This window comes from Panthera pardus, unplaced genomic scaffold (genome assembly GCF_024362965.1).
Source record: "Panthera pardus isolate Hobbes unplaced genomic scaffold, ASM2436296v1 HiC_scaffold_23, whole genome shotgun sequence".
Taxonomy (NCBI): domain Eukaryota; kingdom Metazoa; phylum Chordata; class Mammalia; order Carnivora; family Felidae; genus Panthera; species Panthera pardus.
This window is the reverse complement of record NW_026526799.1, coordinates 374,332-390,777: the sequence shown is the minus strand read 5'-3', so window position 1 is coordinate 390,777 and position 16,446 is coordinate 374,332. Positions and strand designations below refer to the sequence as shown.

Sequence of the window (16,446 nt, the reverse complement as noted above, 5' to 3'; positions counted from 1 at the left end):
ATTGTGAGGCGGATACTTTGAAAATGATCCCCACCAAAAAATCAAGGAATTTAAGGCTCGGAAAGGTTGACGCCCTGCCCAAGATCACGCAGCCAGAAGTAACAAAGCTGGGATCTGAACTTAGGCCTCACGATTTCCAGCGGCTCTGGCCTCCCGCATATGGCCATCATGACGTGACCCTGGCTGGCCCAGGGTACGTGTCTGGGAGGCATGTGGCACTGGGCAGTGGCTCTCAGCTCTGCTGGCACACTGGAGTCACCTGGGGAGCCTTAAAAGTTCTGATGGAACTGGTCCGCAGTGCAGCCTGGACGCAGGGATCTTCAGAAGCTCCCACGTGATCCCTGTGAGAGCTGCTGGGAGCGAGACCCACTGTGCTCGAAGCCTTCACGGTTATCATCCCATCTGACCCCTGGAGAGCCCCTCGAGGAAGGCAGGCGAGCAGGTGGCAATGACCGTGGCCTGCGGATGAGTAAACCAGCTCAGAGAGAGGCTAAGCTTCACATCGCAAATAATATCTGCTGGGGGGCCAGGCCCCCTGACCTCCAGCTCTGCGTTCTCCGTCCGAAGGTTACTGCTCTCAAGGGGACTAATTGAGAGGAAAAGGCAATGTCTCCCAAACCGGAGACGACAGTTTAATTTTGCTTGGATGTTAAAAGTCATTCCACTCCACCACCGATCACGTGGAGGAGGGCAGAGGGCCTGCCTCAGCCACAGGACCCCACACAAGACCAGGGGACCCCAGAGAGGAGAGCCCTCCCTGCCCCGACAGAGTGTTCCACAGTGGGAGCCAAGGCGGCTGGAGCAGGCCTGTTCTCGGATAGCCCTCCTTCTGGGCCTGTTTCTGCCCGAGGGTGGCCATCTGGCTACCAGGCGCCTACAGAGAGCTGGGCACAGCCCGGGCAGGTCAGACAGAGACTTGTTACCGTACCCTTCCACACAGGGCCCTGGGCCACCGAGCCCCCTGAGGGGCCGGACACAGGCTCCAGGGCCACCCCCACCCCCAACGTGCACAACACTGGGTCCCTGAGCAGTCCGGCCTTAGTGGATGCAAGACACTGCCCTCTCTTGGGAGACCTGGAAACGTGGTTACTCACACCTGAGGGGCGTCACTGCCCACATCTGTGGGGTGTCACTGCTCGCCCTTGGAGGATTTCAGGAGTTCCCAGGTGTGCGCAGTGGGGAGGCCACGGTGCACAGCGGGGGCCAGCAAAGCAGCACCACACATATCCGTCAGGCCTCACGCTCGCCCCTGCCTTGCAAATGCCCCACGGGGGGGGGGGGGGGGGGGTAAGGGAGGGGGTGCCGGCAGCCGTAGGGTCTCGGGAACTGCACCCCACCCCCCCACGGCGGCGGCCCCCAGTCCGCTCCAACCCCCTCAAAGACGCCGCAGCCCACCTCTGGCCGCTGCGCGCCCCCCTGCCTTTACCGCACAGAGGGCGGCCACACCCCTGGGCGCGGCAGGGCGCGGAGCCCGGGACGAAGCTGGCTCAGTCCCACCCCTCGGGGCACGGTTCCCGCCGGCGCGACCCCTCGGGCTGTCTGGTCTTCCGCAGGGCAAGGCGGCGGCCCCGGACGCCCAAGCCCCCTTCCCAGCCCCCAGACATGGCCCGGGGCGGCGATCAGAGCTGGCGTCCCAGGGAGTCGGACGGGCAGCCGGAGGAGCGGACCGCCCAGAACAGCAGGTGGGCCGGCGGGGTCTCGCGGGGTGGGGTGGGGTGGGGCAGGGCGAGCCCGGGGCGGGGGGCGTCGGGAGTCAGGTGTCCAGTCCAGCTCCGGGTGAGCGGGGGATCCGCAGCCGGAGGCTGGGTGACACAGACGTCGGGGGTCAGGGGCCGAACGAGCCGGGCGCGGGCGCTGAGCACCGGGTGAGTCGGCCGTCGGGGATCCGGCGTCCAGCTCCGGGCGAGCCGAGGGCTTCGGGGGCGGGGCGAGCCGGGCGCGGTGGCAGAGCACCAGTGAGTCGGCCGTCGGGGGTCGGGGTCGGGGTCGGGGTCCCGGCCGCGCGCCCGCTGCCCCGCCCGCCCGGGCGCCGCCGGAACCTCCGCGAAGGTTCTGGGCCTTTGTGGCGTCACCGTCTCCTCGCGGAACCTTCCGCCGGCGCCGAATAAAACCCGCGGCGGAGGCGCCGGAGGCCGAGTGCGGCGGCCCCGGGCGGCGGGCGGCGGGAGCCCAGGGCGGCGGCGGCGGCAGCGGCGGCGGGAGCCGGAGCGGGAGCGGGAGCCGGAGCGGGACGCGCGGGCGGGCGGCGGGTCGTCCGGGGGGCGCTGACCGGCCTCGCCCGCCCCGCCCCGCCCGCAGAGCCAAGATGGTGAAGGAGACCCAGTACTACGACATCCTGGGGGTGAAGCCCAGCGCGTCCCCGGAGGAGATCAAGAAGGCCTACCGGAAGCTGGCGCTCAAGTACCACCCGGACAAGAACCCGGATGAGGGCGAGAAGGTGCGGCGGGCTGGGGCCGGGCACTGGCGGCGGTCGTCGGCGGGGCCGGGTCGGGGTCCGGGGGCTGGGGTTGTGGGCCGGGGCTGGGGCCGGGGGCTGGGGGCCGGGTCGGGGGCTGGGGCTGGGGCCGCGGTCGCGGTCGGGGCCCGGGGATGGGCGGCGGGGGTCCGAGCTGCGGCGGGCCTGGGCTTCCGTCGGGGTCGGGTCGGGTCGGGTGCAGGACTAAGGCTGCATCGAGGCTGGGGCCGGGGTCGGGGACAGGCGGTGGGGTCCCGGACTGGGGTTGGGGCCCAGAGGCTGGGGTCGGGGCGGGCATAGGTGGCTGGGGCCCGGGGTACGGCGGGGGTGGGGGCGGGCTCGGCGACAGGCCATGGGGGGGGGGGGGGGGGGGGGGGGGGGGGGGCTGGGGTCCGTGACAGGTTGCTAGGGCCCTGGGCTGGGGTTGGGGACAGGCACCTGGCCACGGGCTGCGGGCTGCTGTGGAGGCTGGAGTCGGGGTTGGGGCTCAGGGGCTGCAGCTGGGGTCCTGCCGCGCATAGGGGGTGGGGGCCCAGGCTGTGGCTGGGCTGGGGTCAGGGTTGGTGGCAGGGAAGCCTGGTGGGCACACCGCTGGAGGGAAGTTCTGTAGAAGGGTAGCCAGCAACCCAGTGAACTGAGGCACACGGCACCAGAAGTTTGCGCGCTCGCCAGGAGCAACTGGGTTGAACTGTTCCCTGCTGATCCCTTGACGCACAAACCCCAGGGGTGAGTTTCTCGCTAGGACCTGAGACAAACCCGGTGTCAGTCAGCTGAACCGCTGGCCAGATTTGGTCTGTGTGCCTCTGTCCTGTCAGGCATTGAATAATCACATCTACTAAGCAGGAACCGAGAGATCTCTGCCCAGATACATCATTTTGCGGGAATATTCCAGGTTTTCTGTGACAGATGACCCACAGTTGATTCCAAGTGTCGATAATAGGCTGGAGAATTCTGTAATAGGCACCTGAATTCAACTGTTTGCTGTTCCTGGGAACAGAGCCGGCCTCCTTGGGCTCACTATGCACCTGACCGGGGACTGGAAGGACCACGCGTGGATCCTTGGGACAGTCTGTTGGCCTGGCCACTCCTCCCTCCACTTTCTGCCACTTTCTTAGGAAACTTTGTGTCCGATGACGTTGGGAGGTGGACTTTTGTAGTCGCTGGCAGCACGGGCTGTCACCCTTGAGGCCGCAGGCACCCATCCAGCACTTGGACCTGTGGCACCGTGGCTAGTGTGAGTGCCCGCCTGTGTTCCCTGCCCCGTGCAGGAGGAGGCTCCTTCAGGAAGGTTGGCCGGTGGCAACAGTGATAGAATATTTATATTTAGCCACATGTGCCGAATGTGGCTGTCACAAGCTTAACATGCTTTCCTGCAAGACCGTTTTGTCTTGTCACTCACTCGAATTCTTTCCTCTATATTTAGATGGCTTACTGTAGCTTTGAAAGTCACCGGCTTTCTGCACGGCGTTGGTGTCTCATAGACGTGCTCCCAAGTTTGCCGTGGCCCGTTTCTGAGACTCTCCCTTAATGAGAGCGTAGCCGGGCTTCTCACTCGATGTTTCAGAGGGCTGGCTAGAGGCAGCCTGGGGGAAAGCCTCCTGACCCCAGTTTCAGGTCAGGTCTCCTGGCACTTTCCAGGAGTGAGTTCATGACCGTGTGCGCACAGCTGGACTGACTGTGCCATTGCTGTCCCGAAGCTGTTTTAAACTGGACCCGAGCTGTCCCACGTTCCCGTAGGCGTTGTCCTGTAGAAACCCGTCCCACAGCTTATTTTGAGGCACCACATGGGTGTCCCGTAAATGAGTCTCTTGATGGTGAAGTCTGGTACGTTCCTCTCTGTCTGGAGCAGGGGTTCCGTGATGTCCCCCGTCCCCGCCTTCCATGAGGGGGATACGGGGATACAACCCTTCAGTTTGGTTGTTGGCTGAAGCTCTGGTGGGCTGCCTCTGACCCAAACTCCGAGTCACCGGGCTGGTCTCCTGCACCTGTGCTCGCCATTGCACAGTCACGGGCCCGGTGTCTGGCTGTGGGTGGATGGATGGGGGGGGGGGGGGGTGTGCATGCCCTGTAGGGGGCGGTTCCGGAGGGAAGGTTTTGCAGTGGAGGGGGCATCGGGCACTCCGTGAAAATTGGGTCGGAGATCACAGGGGGCGAGGAGACTGGACACAATTCATAGAAACTCTGTGCCATAGGGTTCCCTAGACTCACTCATTCTTCACCAGATGCTTCCTTCCTGGGCCTCTTGTGTGCTGGGCACACTGTGTAGACCTTGTGTTGTCTGCTCAAGTCTGTGTGCAGTTCTCACCTACTTGATTTGTCACAGGTAGAGTCTTTATTTCCTTCCCAGGTTTGTCGCTGTATTATTAATGTCTCTTGAAAAATAGATGAAGCCGGTCTTTCCGCCCTGCAGGGAGACCGCTAAGATGGCCGTTGGCCTTTGTTTTGGGCCCTGTTGTCCTGTGTTGCTAAGCACCGGGCGGCCGTGTTTGTCGTCAGGTGCCCTGTGGAGTCCGCAGTCCCCTCGTCCCGCCAGCTTTCCATGGGCCCTTCTGGCGGGACCAGTAAGCCAGTCCCTCTCGGGCAGAGCTGGGGGCGTCTGGACTGCTACCCTGATCAGCTTGAGATGCATCCCGTCTTTTGGCCCATTGCACCGTAAATTTTAGTTTGGATTGTAGATTTTCAAGTTGAAAAATCATAAAAGACAGCATAACAGTACAGGAAATACCAGAATGTAGAGAAAAACCACCTAGTACACGTCACCCTAACTGCCGTGACGGTGCCTCTTTGCAGGCAGCTCTTTCCGGGGGGATCAGACGTGGTCATCCTGGTACATTTTTTTCTCGCTACATGGTATTTTATCAAAAGTACTTTTCCAAGTTGAGACATCATTCCAGAGCCATTTTTTCCTCGCTGCACAGTAATCTCCTTAAGGTGGGTGGCGAATGATCGCAGACTGAAAGGTGAGCCGGTCGGAGCCCGAGTGTCCAGCGGTGAGGCGAACCTGAACTGGGGTCTAGAGTGCTGCAGCTCGGGGGGGGGCGGGGGGGGGGCGGTGACGGGCTGGTAGAAGTGGGAGCCCCCTCCCACGTGGGACACGGCCTCCCGGACAGGCCGTCGCTTCTGCTTCCTCAGACTAATCATGGGGTCAGTTAAGTCTGGGTGCCTTTCAGGCATCCAGGATATTTGGTGAGTGCTTCCTGTGGAAATTCTCAGGGAGCATACCTAGTCCCTGACACACAGGCCCAGGAACTCGGGTGGGGGGGGCGCCTGGTCTCCCTGCTGTCAGAGCTAACGTCCCGGGCACCTAATCCCCACACTCTGCTGTGCAGAGCGGTGGTCGTGACTGGTGCCTGCTGCTTTGCAGAAATGTGGAGAATTAACTTGGCAGAAGGTCTGGCTGCCTGGAGTAGGATCTGATGTCCCTTGAAGACTTAATTTTTAAAATTACCTAGTTACTAGCTGTCATTTGTTGATTAGGTACGTGTTAGATCTCTACCCGGCATCTGTAACACAAGAGGAAATGTAGTACTTCTATCAAGATTTACAGGCGTGTGTATTTTAAGTTTATTTAGAGAAGGTGCACACACACTCATGTGCAAGCAGGGCGGGGGCAGAGAGAGCGAGAGTCCCAGGCAGGCTGCGCGCTGTCAGCACAGAGCCCGACTCGGGGTCGAACCCACGAACCGTGAGATCGTGACCTGAGCCGAAATCGAGTCCGACACTCGACCGGCCGAGCCCCCCAGGCGCCCCCGTGCTTGTGGCTTCATAGCACGTTTTCTTTTCTGTGTGTTTTACGGAGGCAGCTGCCTTACGGGATTTTCACGTAGAGCCTTGTCTCAGACCGGGGAGTGCCCCTGGAGGGCCGGGACCCCGCGTCCCGTGTGCATTTCTGAAGCCCCACCAGAATCAAGCCGTGCATCTAACGAGTACCAAGTGCCTTCCACACGCCACGCGTCCCTCTGGGTCCCAGCAGGGGACGAAGCTGTCCCAGCTGCAGTGGGGGTTCGGTCGGAGGATACGTGCGGTCTGGCCTTGGCGCCCCGCGGCCCGGGCCGACTCACTGGGGCGCCGGCAGCCGGCATGAGCACGAGAGGCGGGACACGGGCGAGGTCGCGGCGGTCGCCTCTGCGGAGCGGGCCTGGGGTGTGGCGAGCACGGATGCCCTGGAGATACTTTATATTGTCCTAATTTTATGTTGAAAGCTTGCACACACGGACGGAAAGATGGAGGTAGGAGTGTGAACACGCGCGTTTCCTTCACCAGCTTCTCGCACTGTAAACGTGTCACTGTGTCTGCTCTACCTGTCTCTTCACGGTTACCCGAAGCTGCAGCCGCGTGAGCTCTCGGCCCAGAAACTTGGCAGGTCTCGCCGAGGAACACCCACATCCCCGCACGGATCAGCCGTACGCCTCTCCCCCGAGGAACAAATTCACATGTCTCCACTTGTCCCAGTGTCTTCTCTAGCCATCGTTCCCCAGTCCAGGGTCACAGTTGCATTTAGTTTTCTAGAATGTCTTTCAGTTGGGGTTTTCTGACATTTTTTTTAATAACTGGTTGCCAGTGACACAGTTTCGGCAGGAGGGCGACGCGTGGGGTGTTTCGTCCACTTTGGGGCCTTGGATGTAAACATTGGGAGGCAGATGAGATGTGAGGAGAGAGGTTTTGGTGCTGGCGGGAGGCGAGATGGGGAGCCCGAGGGCAAGGTCAGGAGGACAGATGCATGGGGACAGGTACGTGTGGGGACAGCTGCGCGTGGGCACGGGTGCACGCACGGACGTCTGTAACTGAGTTTCGTGCTAGGGAAGCAGGGAAGCTGCTCCTGAGCTGGGAGGCGGCTGCACCCGGGGGCCGGGGGGTCGGGAGCCAGGGTGCTATCTGGTGGTAGGTGGAGCCCCGGGCGGCCGAGGCTGGAGGAGCTCCCCTCGCTCTCCCGAGAGGCCCTGCCACCAGCCCCTCACTCGGTTGGCCCCGTTTCCCGGAGAAGCCAGGTTCCGGAGGGCGCAGGCTGCTGGCGTCGGGGGACCAGGTGCAGAATGTGTCTGCCGTGAGGTCTGTGATGGTGGGTGTGCCTCACAAAGTCCTCAAACGTCCTCTCTCTCATTGTAATCTCTCTCTCTCTCTCTCTCTCTCTCTCTGTCTCTCTCGTTTCATCTTAAAGTTTAAGCTCATATCCCAGGCATATGAAGTGCTTTCGGATCCAAAGAAAAGGGACATTTATGACCAGGGTGGTGAACAGGCGATTAAGGAAGGAGGCTCGGGCAGCCCCAGCTTCTCGTCACCCATGGACATATTTGACATGTTCTTTGGTGGCGGGGGACGGATGGCAAGAGAGAGAAGAGGTAAATACTTGTTGAAGACGTTCGGCAAATTTTATAGTTTTCAGATCATACGTGTTAATGGAATCAAGACGGGTTATGCCTTAACAGGGCACACACGTCATGTTTGGGGGTCGCTAGCTTTAAATGGTTCACCCCTTAGCGGGTATCCAGGCACCTGGAATGTCTCAGCACGCGTACCACTGACCTGACACCCTCCAGACACGACCTGAAAGGGAGCAAGCGCACTGGCGGCCAGGAAGGAGGTTCATCTTGCCCTCTGCTTCTCTGTCCTTGGGGTCAGGCCTCTGAGTGCCCTGAGGGACATAATGGCACCTGCTGTCTCTGCCCCTTGTCTGGCCAGGGGCCCTGCGCTCTGTGTGGCTGGCACTCTGCAGTGTGGCCTTGTTTTCTCAGCCCGCTCCAATTTTTCAGGTGACACGATTCACCCCCTTCTCTCTGGAACGTGTTGTGGGTTAGCAGCTTCATCCCCGGGGGCTGCAGGAGGGACCGGCCTTGGCTGAGTGGCCCCAGGCTGCTGTTTCTGATTCTGGGATTTGCTTTTCCACCTCGTCCCTCCCACCAGGCTGTGTCCTCTGCCGCCTCTGTTAGCCGTGGTCTCGAATTGCCCCTTCCCCCTTCTGGTTCCCTGTCGATGATCTGCTTTGGACCCTGAAACCAGATAGATAGCCAAGCTTGTTAAAATCCTGGGTAAAATCGGAAGAAGCAAGCTCTGCCTTGGAGTTTAAGAGGGATGGTTTGGGTCGGCAAGAGGCCCTGGGGGAATAAGGGGGTTTTGTTTTTACATTATGACAGACCCTGAGCTTCAGAAGCTTGGCTGTCAAGTCTTGAACACAGGGAGCCGAAAATCACGCGGAGGTTAGGAAAGTCTCCCCCCGTGGTCTGGGTGTGTAGCCGCTCCCGTCAGTGACGTTATGGACACGATTAAAACCGTGGGTGCCCTCACTGCCCCGAGATGAACCACTTCACGCCCTGAATCAAGTTGTGTCTCAAAGTTGACGGCCAGGCAACGGCAGCTTGTCTTGGGGATTGTGAGGGTCCCACGGGCAGCAGGGGAGCGGGGTCTTGTCTTGGGGAGCGTGAGGGTCCCACGGTGGGGGGGAGGTTCCGACCCTGTGAGTCACCATAGACTCCCACCCCAAAGATGCAGGGGAGAGTTCCCACTTGGCCACAGACGACAGAAGGGCTCAAAGAGTAGAGAGCATTACGCTCGGGGGAGAGTAGAATTCCAGTTAAAGTGCCTAGACTGCTGGTCCTGCCTCCCCTGTGCGGGAGGGGCCCTGTCGTGGGGAACAGCAGCGACCCCAGGCCGGGTCCCCCAGCGATCGCTCCGTCCTCAGGGGGGTGCTGAGAAAACAAAGACGGGAAGTTGTTTTGTCCACATCTATCAGTCGCTGGCCAGAATTGGTTCCGGCTGGCAGAGGCCCGGAGGCTGGGCCGGTGAGATGGGAGCACCGACAGAATGAGTGATGGGTGTGGCTCTGGGCTCTGGAGGTGCCCGCATCGGGGGTCCCGTGGGCACGTCTAATACCATATTCCCAGGTGTTCTTTCTCCCTCTCCTAAGGCAAGAATGTTGTACATCAGCTGTCTGTAACTCTCGAAGATTTATATAACGGAGTCACAAAGAAGCTGGCCCTCCAGAAAAACGTAATTTGTGAAAAATGTGAAGGTAAAAATTAACGTTTGAATGAGTCACATAGGTTTGATCCCTTAGAGGACGAAACAGTTCTGGTTTACAGTTCAGAGGAAAACACTTGATTTTTTCAAACATAAGGGTCAAACAGATTGCAAACTGGTAGCCTAAGGGCCAAATCTGTGTTACTCTGCCCTGTACGCTTTTTATATGGAGTGACTTTTTTTTTTAACGTGTTAATTTAAAAAATTTAAAAGTTGGGTGCCTGGGTAGTTCAGTCGGCTAAGCATTCGAAGCTTGACGTCAGCCTGGGTCTTGATCTCGGGGTTGAGTCCAAGCCCTGAGCTGGGCTCCATGCTGAGTGTGGAGGCTAATTAAAAAAAAAAAAAAAAAAAAAAATTAAAGTCAAGATGATTCACCTAACTTAGGGGTCAGCAAACTTTTTCTGTAAAGGGCTAGATAGTAAGTGTTTCAGGCTTGTGGGCCGCATGGTCTCTGAGGACCATTCAACTCTCAGTGCGCCAGCAGCCGTTGGCATAAATGAGCAGACGTGCCCGTGTTCCAGTGAAGCTTTGTAAAACCAGGCAGCTGGGCATAGTTCACCGCATCTTGAGTTGTTTTTTTTATTTTTTAATGTTTATTTTTGAGAGCGAGAGAGCGGGAGCAGGGGAGGGGCAGAGAGAGGAGGAGACAGAGAGTCCGAAGCAGGCTCCAGGCTCCCGGCTGTCAGCACAGAGCCCGATACGGGGCTCGAACTCACGAACCGTGAGACCATGACCTGAGCTGAAGTCGGACGCTCAACTCACTGAGCCACCCAGGCGCCCCACGAACACAAGTTTTAAAAACAGGATTTTTCAAGAAAAATAGTATCTAGTGACCTCGGACGCACGTTGTCCTGAGTCGGCCGAGCTGGGGAGCCACCCCTCCAGTTCTCGCAGCCGGGCCCACTCGGCCACCTGTGGGCAGGGGCAGAAGAAGACACGGCTGAGGAAGCCCGAGGGATGAATTGGCTTGGTGTGGCCGGGACCGCGAACCTTTGCGACCCCACGTTTATGTCTGGATGCTACCCGCTCGGTTAGAATCGCCCAGACTTTCCCGCATTGCTCTCCGTGACTGTAAACAGTCCAGTCCCCCCGTGCCCTGGTGCCCAGCTCTGCTTCCTGCCCCCCCCCCCAGGTGTTGGCGGGAAGAAGGGCTCTGTGGAGAAGTGTCCCCTGTGCAAGGGCCGCGGGATGCAGGTGCACATCCAGCAGGTCGGGCCGGGCGTGGTGCAGCAGATCCAGACCGTGTGCGTCGAGTGCAAGGGCCAGGGCGAGCGCATCAGCCCCAGGGACCGCTGTGAGATCTGCGGTGGCGCCAAGGTGACCCGTGAGAAGAAGATCATCGAGGTACACATTGAAAAAGGTGAGGCCGCCCAGCGCCGCTCGCCGGCTGGAGGCGCTTCTCGGTGCCGACCGCGGGCGCGTGCTGGCGTCGGGAAGGGAGGTCTGTGATGCTGCAGATACTCGAGGGGCCCCGGATGTGCCCGGAACCCTCTTGCCCCCGCTCGTCCCCCCACGTCCCCCCGCCGTCCCGTTCACCTGCCTGTTTGCTTGCTGAGGTCTGCTCCCTCGAGACCAAAACAACCCCCTCTCTAGGGCTTTCCAGCGCTCTGAGAGTCACTGGACCTTGATTTTGGTCGGTTGTCCTCCCGCCGTCCTCTAGCGATTCCTTTAGAGTCACTGGGAGGATCCTGGCGAACGTGGGCCGCAGAGCTCGTGCGCGTGGGGCCACTTGCTCCTTCTGCACGTGTCCCTCTGCTGCCTCGGATCCTCCTCGCCCCCGCCTTCCCCTGCCGTCTGTTGTGCCTGCGCCATCGTTAGAAGGCCTTTTTCACGGTTAGCGGTTCTCCGTGGATTATTCTGTGGATTCCTAATCCGGTGAATATATGCTACATGAGAGATGGGACCAAAACGCACAACTCAATACCCAGACTGACAGATGTTCTTAAAGGACTTCTGTTTAAGCATCCTGAACCCTGTGTCCACGTGCACGCGGCCCCGGAGCCGCGCCCCACGCGTGCAGCGAGAAGGCCGCGTGTGCGCGGTGGTGGAGGGCATTCCCGCTGCGCCATGTGGTGGGGTGGGGGGCGTGATCCCAGCCACCGCTCTGGTTCCCTCCAAGTTGGGAGGTTTGTTGAGTAAAACCCCGAGAGGGCTCTGTGCCACCTTCACAGCTCTGTAGGAAGCATGGTTTTTAAGAGAAGTGCTAATCAGTAAGGATGATGTCTCACAGGTATGAAAGACGGTCAAAAGATACTGTTTCACGGAGAAGGAGATCAGGAGCCTGAGCTGGAGCCTGGCGATGTCATAATTGTGCTTGATCAGAAGGATCATAGTGTCTTTCAGAGGCGAGGCCACGACTTGATCATGAAAATGAAAATTCAGCTTTCTGAAGCCCTCTGTGGCTTCAAGAAGATGATAAAAACGCTGGACGATCGCGTGCTCGTTATTACGTCCAAGGCAGGTAATGTTTCGGACGTGTGTCCGTCCCTGCTGTGCTGACTGCGTATGACATTGCTGGCCGCTAGCCTGGCTTCACGCTGGGGGTGGGGGACTTCCGTCACGCAAGTTAGCGTGACTTCATTTTCCCTAAGGTCAAAGTTCTCGCCAACGACTTGGGAATTTTGTGAATTTTTAAAATACTCCCCTAGAAGGAAACAGTCGGGGGGAGGAGCCTCAAACAGGAATCTTGAGGTCCAGCACTGTAACTGGGACCTGCCAACTTAAGCTTTTAAAAATTAGTTTGGTAAGAAAACAGCTGATAACATGCTGTGGCTGGCTCATCACGTGTCCCCATAGCCGCCGCACTGTTGACTACAAGTGGGAGACGTTTTAAAGTAGAAATTTCCCGAGAAAAAGACGTTGCCTGTCAGCTTAGCCACGGATGCTCCCACAGACCTGCCCGTCTGCACACACAGGGGGCCCTCCCAGGACCACGGGACCACGAGGGTCCTGCAGGGCCCGGGCCCCCAGCTCGCATACGGACAGCAGGCTCCTCTGGGCCACATCCGGGTGGGCAGCAGGGCGCCTCGCAGGAAGGGCCATGGGAGGACGGCAGGGGAGGGGCTGGGCCGGGGACCATCCGTGTCAGAGCACGTGTGCACAGGTGTGGCCAACACACCCAGGCTCCCTCCACCCCCTCTCGGGCCGTGAGCAGAGTGGCATCTGGGGTTTAGGGCTGCAGGGCCAGGCTGGGGCTGGGCTGGGACCTGCCTGTCCAAGGGCGGTGGCAGCCGGCACTGAGACCCTAAGGTGCGGTGTAGAGAGTGGACCCCAGAGCTCCCTGCCGGTCTCCCCTCTGCCGGCTCTCGCTCGCTTCCCTCTGTGGCCTTGTTCTGTTTCTGTCGCTTTCCTCCTCCTGCTCTGCGTCCCCCTTCTGTCATAGAAGCGTATGGAATTAGATAGCCAAGCCATCAGAGTTTCTTCTTTCTGAACTTTGTGTTTGGAAACAATTTCAAACCAACCACAAGTCGTAAAAGTAAAAACAGTACAAGGACCCCCTACGTGATTTGCCCATTGTTAGCATTTGACCGTTTGATCGTTTGTTGTGTGTGTGTCTGCACATAATCAAGCCCCACGGCGTAAGGTGACACTTGCGACTCCTCCCCAGGTCGCGTTCCCCCTGGCTTGGCTTGGCGGGGAGGCTGAGGCTCCCAGGGCCCCCGGCTAGCAGCGGTGAGCAGGTGCGGGTTCATGACCTGCTCACAGGGCCCCCAGCTGATGGCGGTGCTGCTGGGCTGGTGGCTGTGTCACCTCCGGGAAAGCTCGTCCTGGGCCACAGGGTCGGGGGTGGGTGACATGGGACCAGGCCCAGGGAAGACTCCCCCCACCCCCGCCACCTTGCTTAGTTACAAGGAAGGGCCGGGGCTCCGGAGAGCCATCTGCTAGAGACTTCTCTTATTTCTTTTTGCATGTTTCTTCTTTTCTGCGTCCTGTCCTTTTTTCTTTTACCGTCTCTCCTTGTTTGGGCTTATTTCTTGTGGCTTCGCTGCTTTCTCCTCCTCCTGTTGCCGGAGTGCAGACGCTAGGATCCGCGAGGAAGGTGCCCCGGGAGCGGCCCACTTGTCCTCTGTCTGCCTCCTCCCGTGTGTGGCTTCCCGGCCCCCAGTTAGAGGCGGAAGCGAGAGGGGAGGAGTGGAGACAGAAGAACTTGCCACCAGACAAGCCCATGGGAGGCCCCGCGCCGGAGGGCCCAGAGGGGTCCGCGACACGCTGCACGCGGCCTCCTCGGGCTGCTGACAGCGTTTGGCGTCTCCTCCGCCCCCGTTACTCCTTGTTTGTGCATTTGTGTTACTGAGCTGAGGAGCTCGCTTCTGTGGGGACCCAGCTCCTTCCTTCCTTCGCGTCAGGCGGGAGACGCCGCGCGAGGCTCGGGGGGCCTCAACGCCCGCGGTGCCTTCTGGAAAAGTAGCCGTGAGACCCCAGAGGCAGGTGGGCGGGTCGGGCTGCGGACACAGGCGCCCCCTCAGACTTGGGTGTTCTGGCTCCCGCTTCACTTTTAAACTGACCCCTTATGATGGGGGGGGGTGCCGCGAGGCTGTAGTGCCACCTGGGTGCTAGGGCCCCCCCCCAAGGCCACCCCCATCTTCCTGCTTCCTAATGGAGCCTTTTGTGCGGCAGGGGAGGTGATAAAGCACGGGGACCTGAAGTGTGTGCATGACGAGGGGATGCCGATCTACAAAGCGCCCCTGGAGAAGGGGACTCTGATCATCCAGTTCTTGGTAAGTTCCCGCCTGTCCTCCGGGCCTGTCCTGGAGGTGTTGGGGGGTGGGGGGGAGCCGGGCGGGAACCAGCGCCGCTCCCTCCGGCCTCCCCTCTACAGGTCACCTTCCCCGAGAAACACTGGCTGCCTCCCGACAAGCTCCCCCAGCTGGAGGCCCTCCTGCCCCCTCGACACAAGGTGAGGGTCACGGACGACATGGACCAGGTGGAGCTGAAGGAGTTCGACCCCAGCGAGCAGGGCTGGCGCCAGCACCGGGAGGCCTACGAGGATGACGACGACGGGCCGCGGGCCGGGGTGCAGTGCCAGACGGCGTGAGCGGCGCCCTGAGTGTAAAGTTGGCACAATGAAAACGGCATCACCTCCCGGCCCCGTGTGTGGCGTGTCCGTGTGTGTGTCCAGCATCCTCAGCTGCCGAGTGTCGTCTTGGTTCTGTTGTTCTTTCGGTTGTAACTTAAGTTATAGCTTAATTTATATTTAAATGTTCTGAGTGTGAATTACCTCTGGTCTGCATACGGGATCTGTTCATTTCCATTTTCAGGAGACTTTTGAGATGCCGGTTGGCCGCACTGACACTTTGTGCTTCTGGGGGCCTTGCCCCGGTGCCGGCGCCCGGCCCCCCTCGCAGGGCAGGCACCAGGGGCCTCGTCTGGGGCTGCCCCTGTGACATCTCCAGATCTAGATTCTTGAGGGCCCTCAAGAACAAAGGCACGTCCGTGGGCTGGACTGGGCTCTCGGGCCAGGCTCACGCCGCGTGGGCTGTGGGGCCAGCGTGGTGGCTACTGTCCCGTGGCTGGAATGGGGTGCGAGTATGGCCGTCTCTCCTGGAAGCTTCCTGGCCTTGTGGGGTCCGTGTTCCAAATGAAACACCACCATAGCTGTTTGCTTGTGACCCCACACCTTGTTCTCTGTGATTTTAATGATTTTTTGTCGACCGTCTTTGCTATGCTCCCACCAAAGTGCTTTCTGTAAAGAGAAGGAAGCCCTCCCGAGGGCCCCACATCCTCCGGCAGCAGCGGTGGGGGAAGCCTGGTGGGCCGGCCTGGGCGCCACGGCCCGGTCGCCTCTTCCCAGACCCGGCTCCCTGCTCTTGTCGGCTGCGTGGCGGAGGGCTTCCTGCTCCCGTGATGCTGCTTTGGCGAGAAGCGCGTGGACGGGCTCTGCCGTGCCTGCGGCATGGGCCACCGCTGTAAATGCTGGCCTGCTCCGAGGGACAACAGCTATTGCTTCACTCCCAGCAGGCCGACCGCAGCTCATGTTTAGGGTTGCCTCAGGCTCTAGCTGTTCCTGGCCCGGTCCTTCCATGGCGGTCAGGAGAAACTGCTCCCTAGGCCGCTGGGCGGGCTAAAGCCGAGGCCGCTCGTATGTTCCACCCTCCTTGGTTCGGCAGAAGCGGAGTTCGCCGCAGACCCGGGGCCGCCCCCAGCAGGGTCGAAGGACACAGGAGGCCTGTGGCAGTCAGGGCGAGCGGCTGGGGGGACCAGGCATTGCTGGCTGGGGGGCGGGGGGGCGGCGGGGGTGTTGGGCATAACTTGCTCAAAATAAGGAGAGAGTGAGCCCCCCTCACCCCAGGCCTGCTTTGACCACTGGTCAGGACAGACCTAAAGCCTCCTTTTCCAACTCAGCCTGTGTGGAAATCCATTCACAAATGGACCACGGTTCCAGGGTGTTGTTTCCGTGCTGTGACTCCCCCTGCCATCGAGAACTGCTGTTGATGGGGCACAACTACGTCCAGCCCCTTCCTTGGCGCATCCGTGGGATCTGGAAGGTGTTGCTTAAAACGTACTCCACCTGTACACTTGTCACTTTACAATTAAAACTGAGCTGGTATGAGAGATGCTTCTGGTTTTTTAAATGATCTCGAGCTCAAACGAGGGGTGTTAAGAGCCTCACATGGAGATCTGATGGGTCGGCCTCCACTGTCCTGGAGCTTGTGATTGGAGTGAGAAGGGCAAGCGTCAGCTATGGGCGACGGCTGTGGAAAGGAGGGGGCAGCCATAAAAGCGCCCCCTGTGGGTGTGGGGGCGCTACAGGCAGAGGAAACGTCAAGGGCTCTGTGGTTACAGGAGGGCGACCAACGTCGAGAGGCAGGAGAGGGAGGTGATGGGGGTTTGGGAAAAAGCCACGACCGGACTTAGGCACACGAGGTTCTTAATAAACAGCAGCAAGCTTCAGAGTGCTAGCCATTTCCATGCCAACCAAGTTCAAGTGGCTGCCGAGAGAACCTTAGTGCTGGTCCTCCGGGGAAACCGAGGCAGAG

The 16,446-nt window shown here is 59.8% G+C and overlaps 1 protein-coding gene across 1 annotated transcript; it reads left to right on the top strand.

Moving 5' to 3' along the window:
• Positions 1–1,491: 1,491 nt before the first annotated feature.
• DNAJA4 (DnaJ heat shock protein family (Hsp40) member A4) lies at positions 1,492–16,021 on the top strand. The gene is made up of 8 exons (XM_053888590.1): positions 1,492–1,682; positions 2,299–2,437; positions 7,614–7,794; positions 9,357–9,461; positions 10,602–10,829; positions 11,700–11,930; positions 14,087–14,187; positions 14,289–16,021. Exons 1-8 carry the CDS (start codon positions 1,603–1,605, stop codon positions 14,502–14,504), a joined length of 1,281 nt encoding a protein of 426 aa, XP_053744565.1. The 5' UTR covers positions 1,492–1,602; the 3' UTR covers positions 14,505–16,021.
• The last annotated feature ends 425 nt before the right edge of the window (positions 16,022–16,446 follow it).

Bases quoted from the DNA above. Each gene is read 5' to 3' on its own strand.
- DNAJA4 (XM_053888590.1), top strand. From the start codon at position 1,603: ATGGCCCGGGGCGGCGATCAGAGCTGGCGTCCCAGGGAGTCGGACGGG. The intron at 1,683-2,298 runs GTGGGCCGGCGG...CCCCGCCCGCAG, and splicing joins CGGACCGCCCAGAACAGCAG to AGCCAAGATGGTGAAGGAGA. The intron at 2,438-7,613 runs GTGCGGCGGGCT...TTCATCTTAAAG, and splicing joins ACCCGGATGAGGGCGAGAAG to TTTAAGCTCATATCCCAGGC.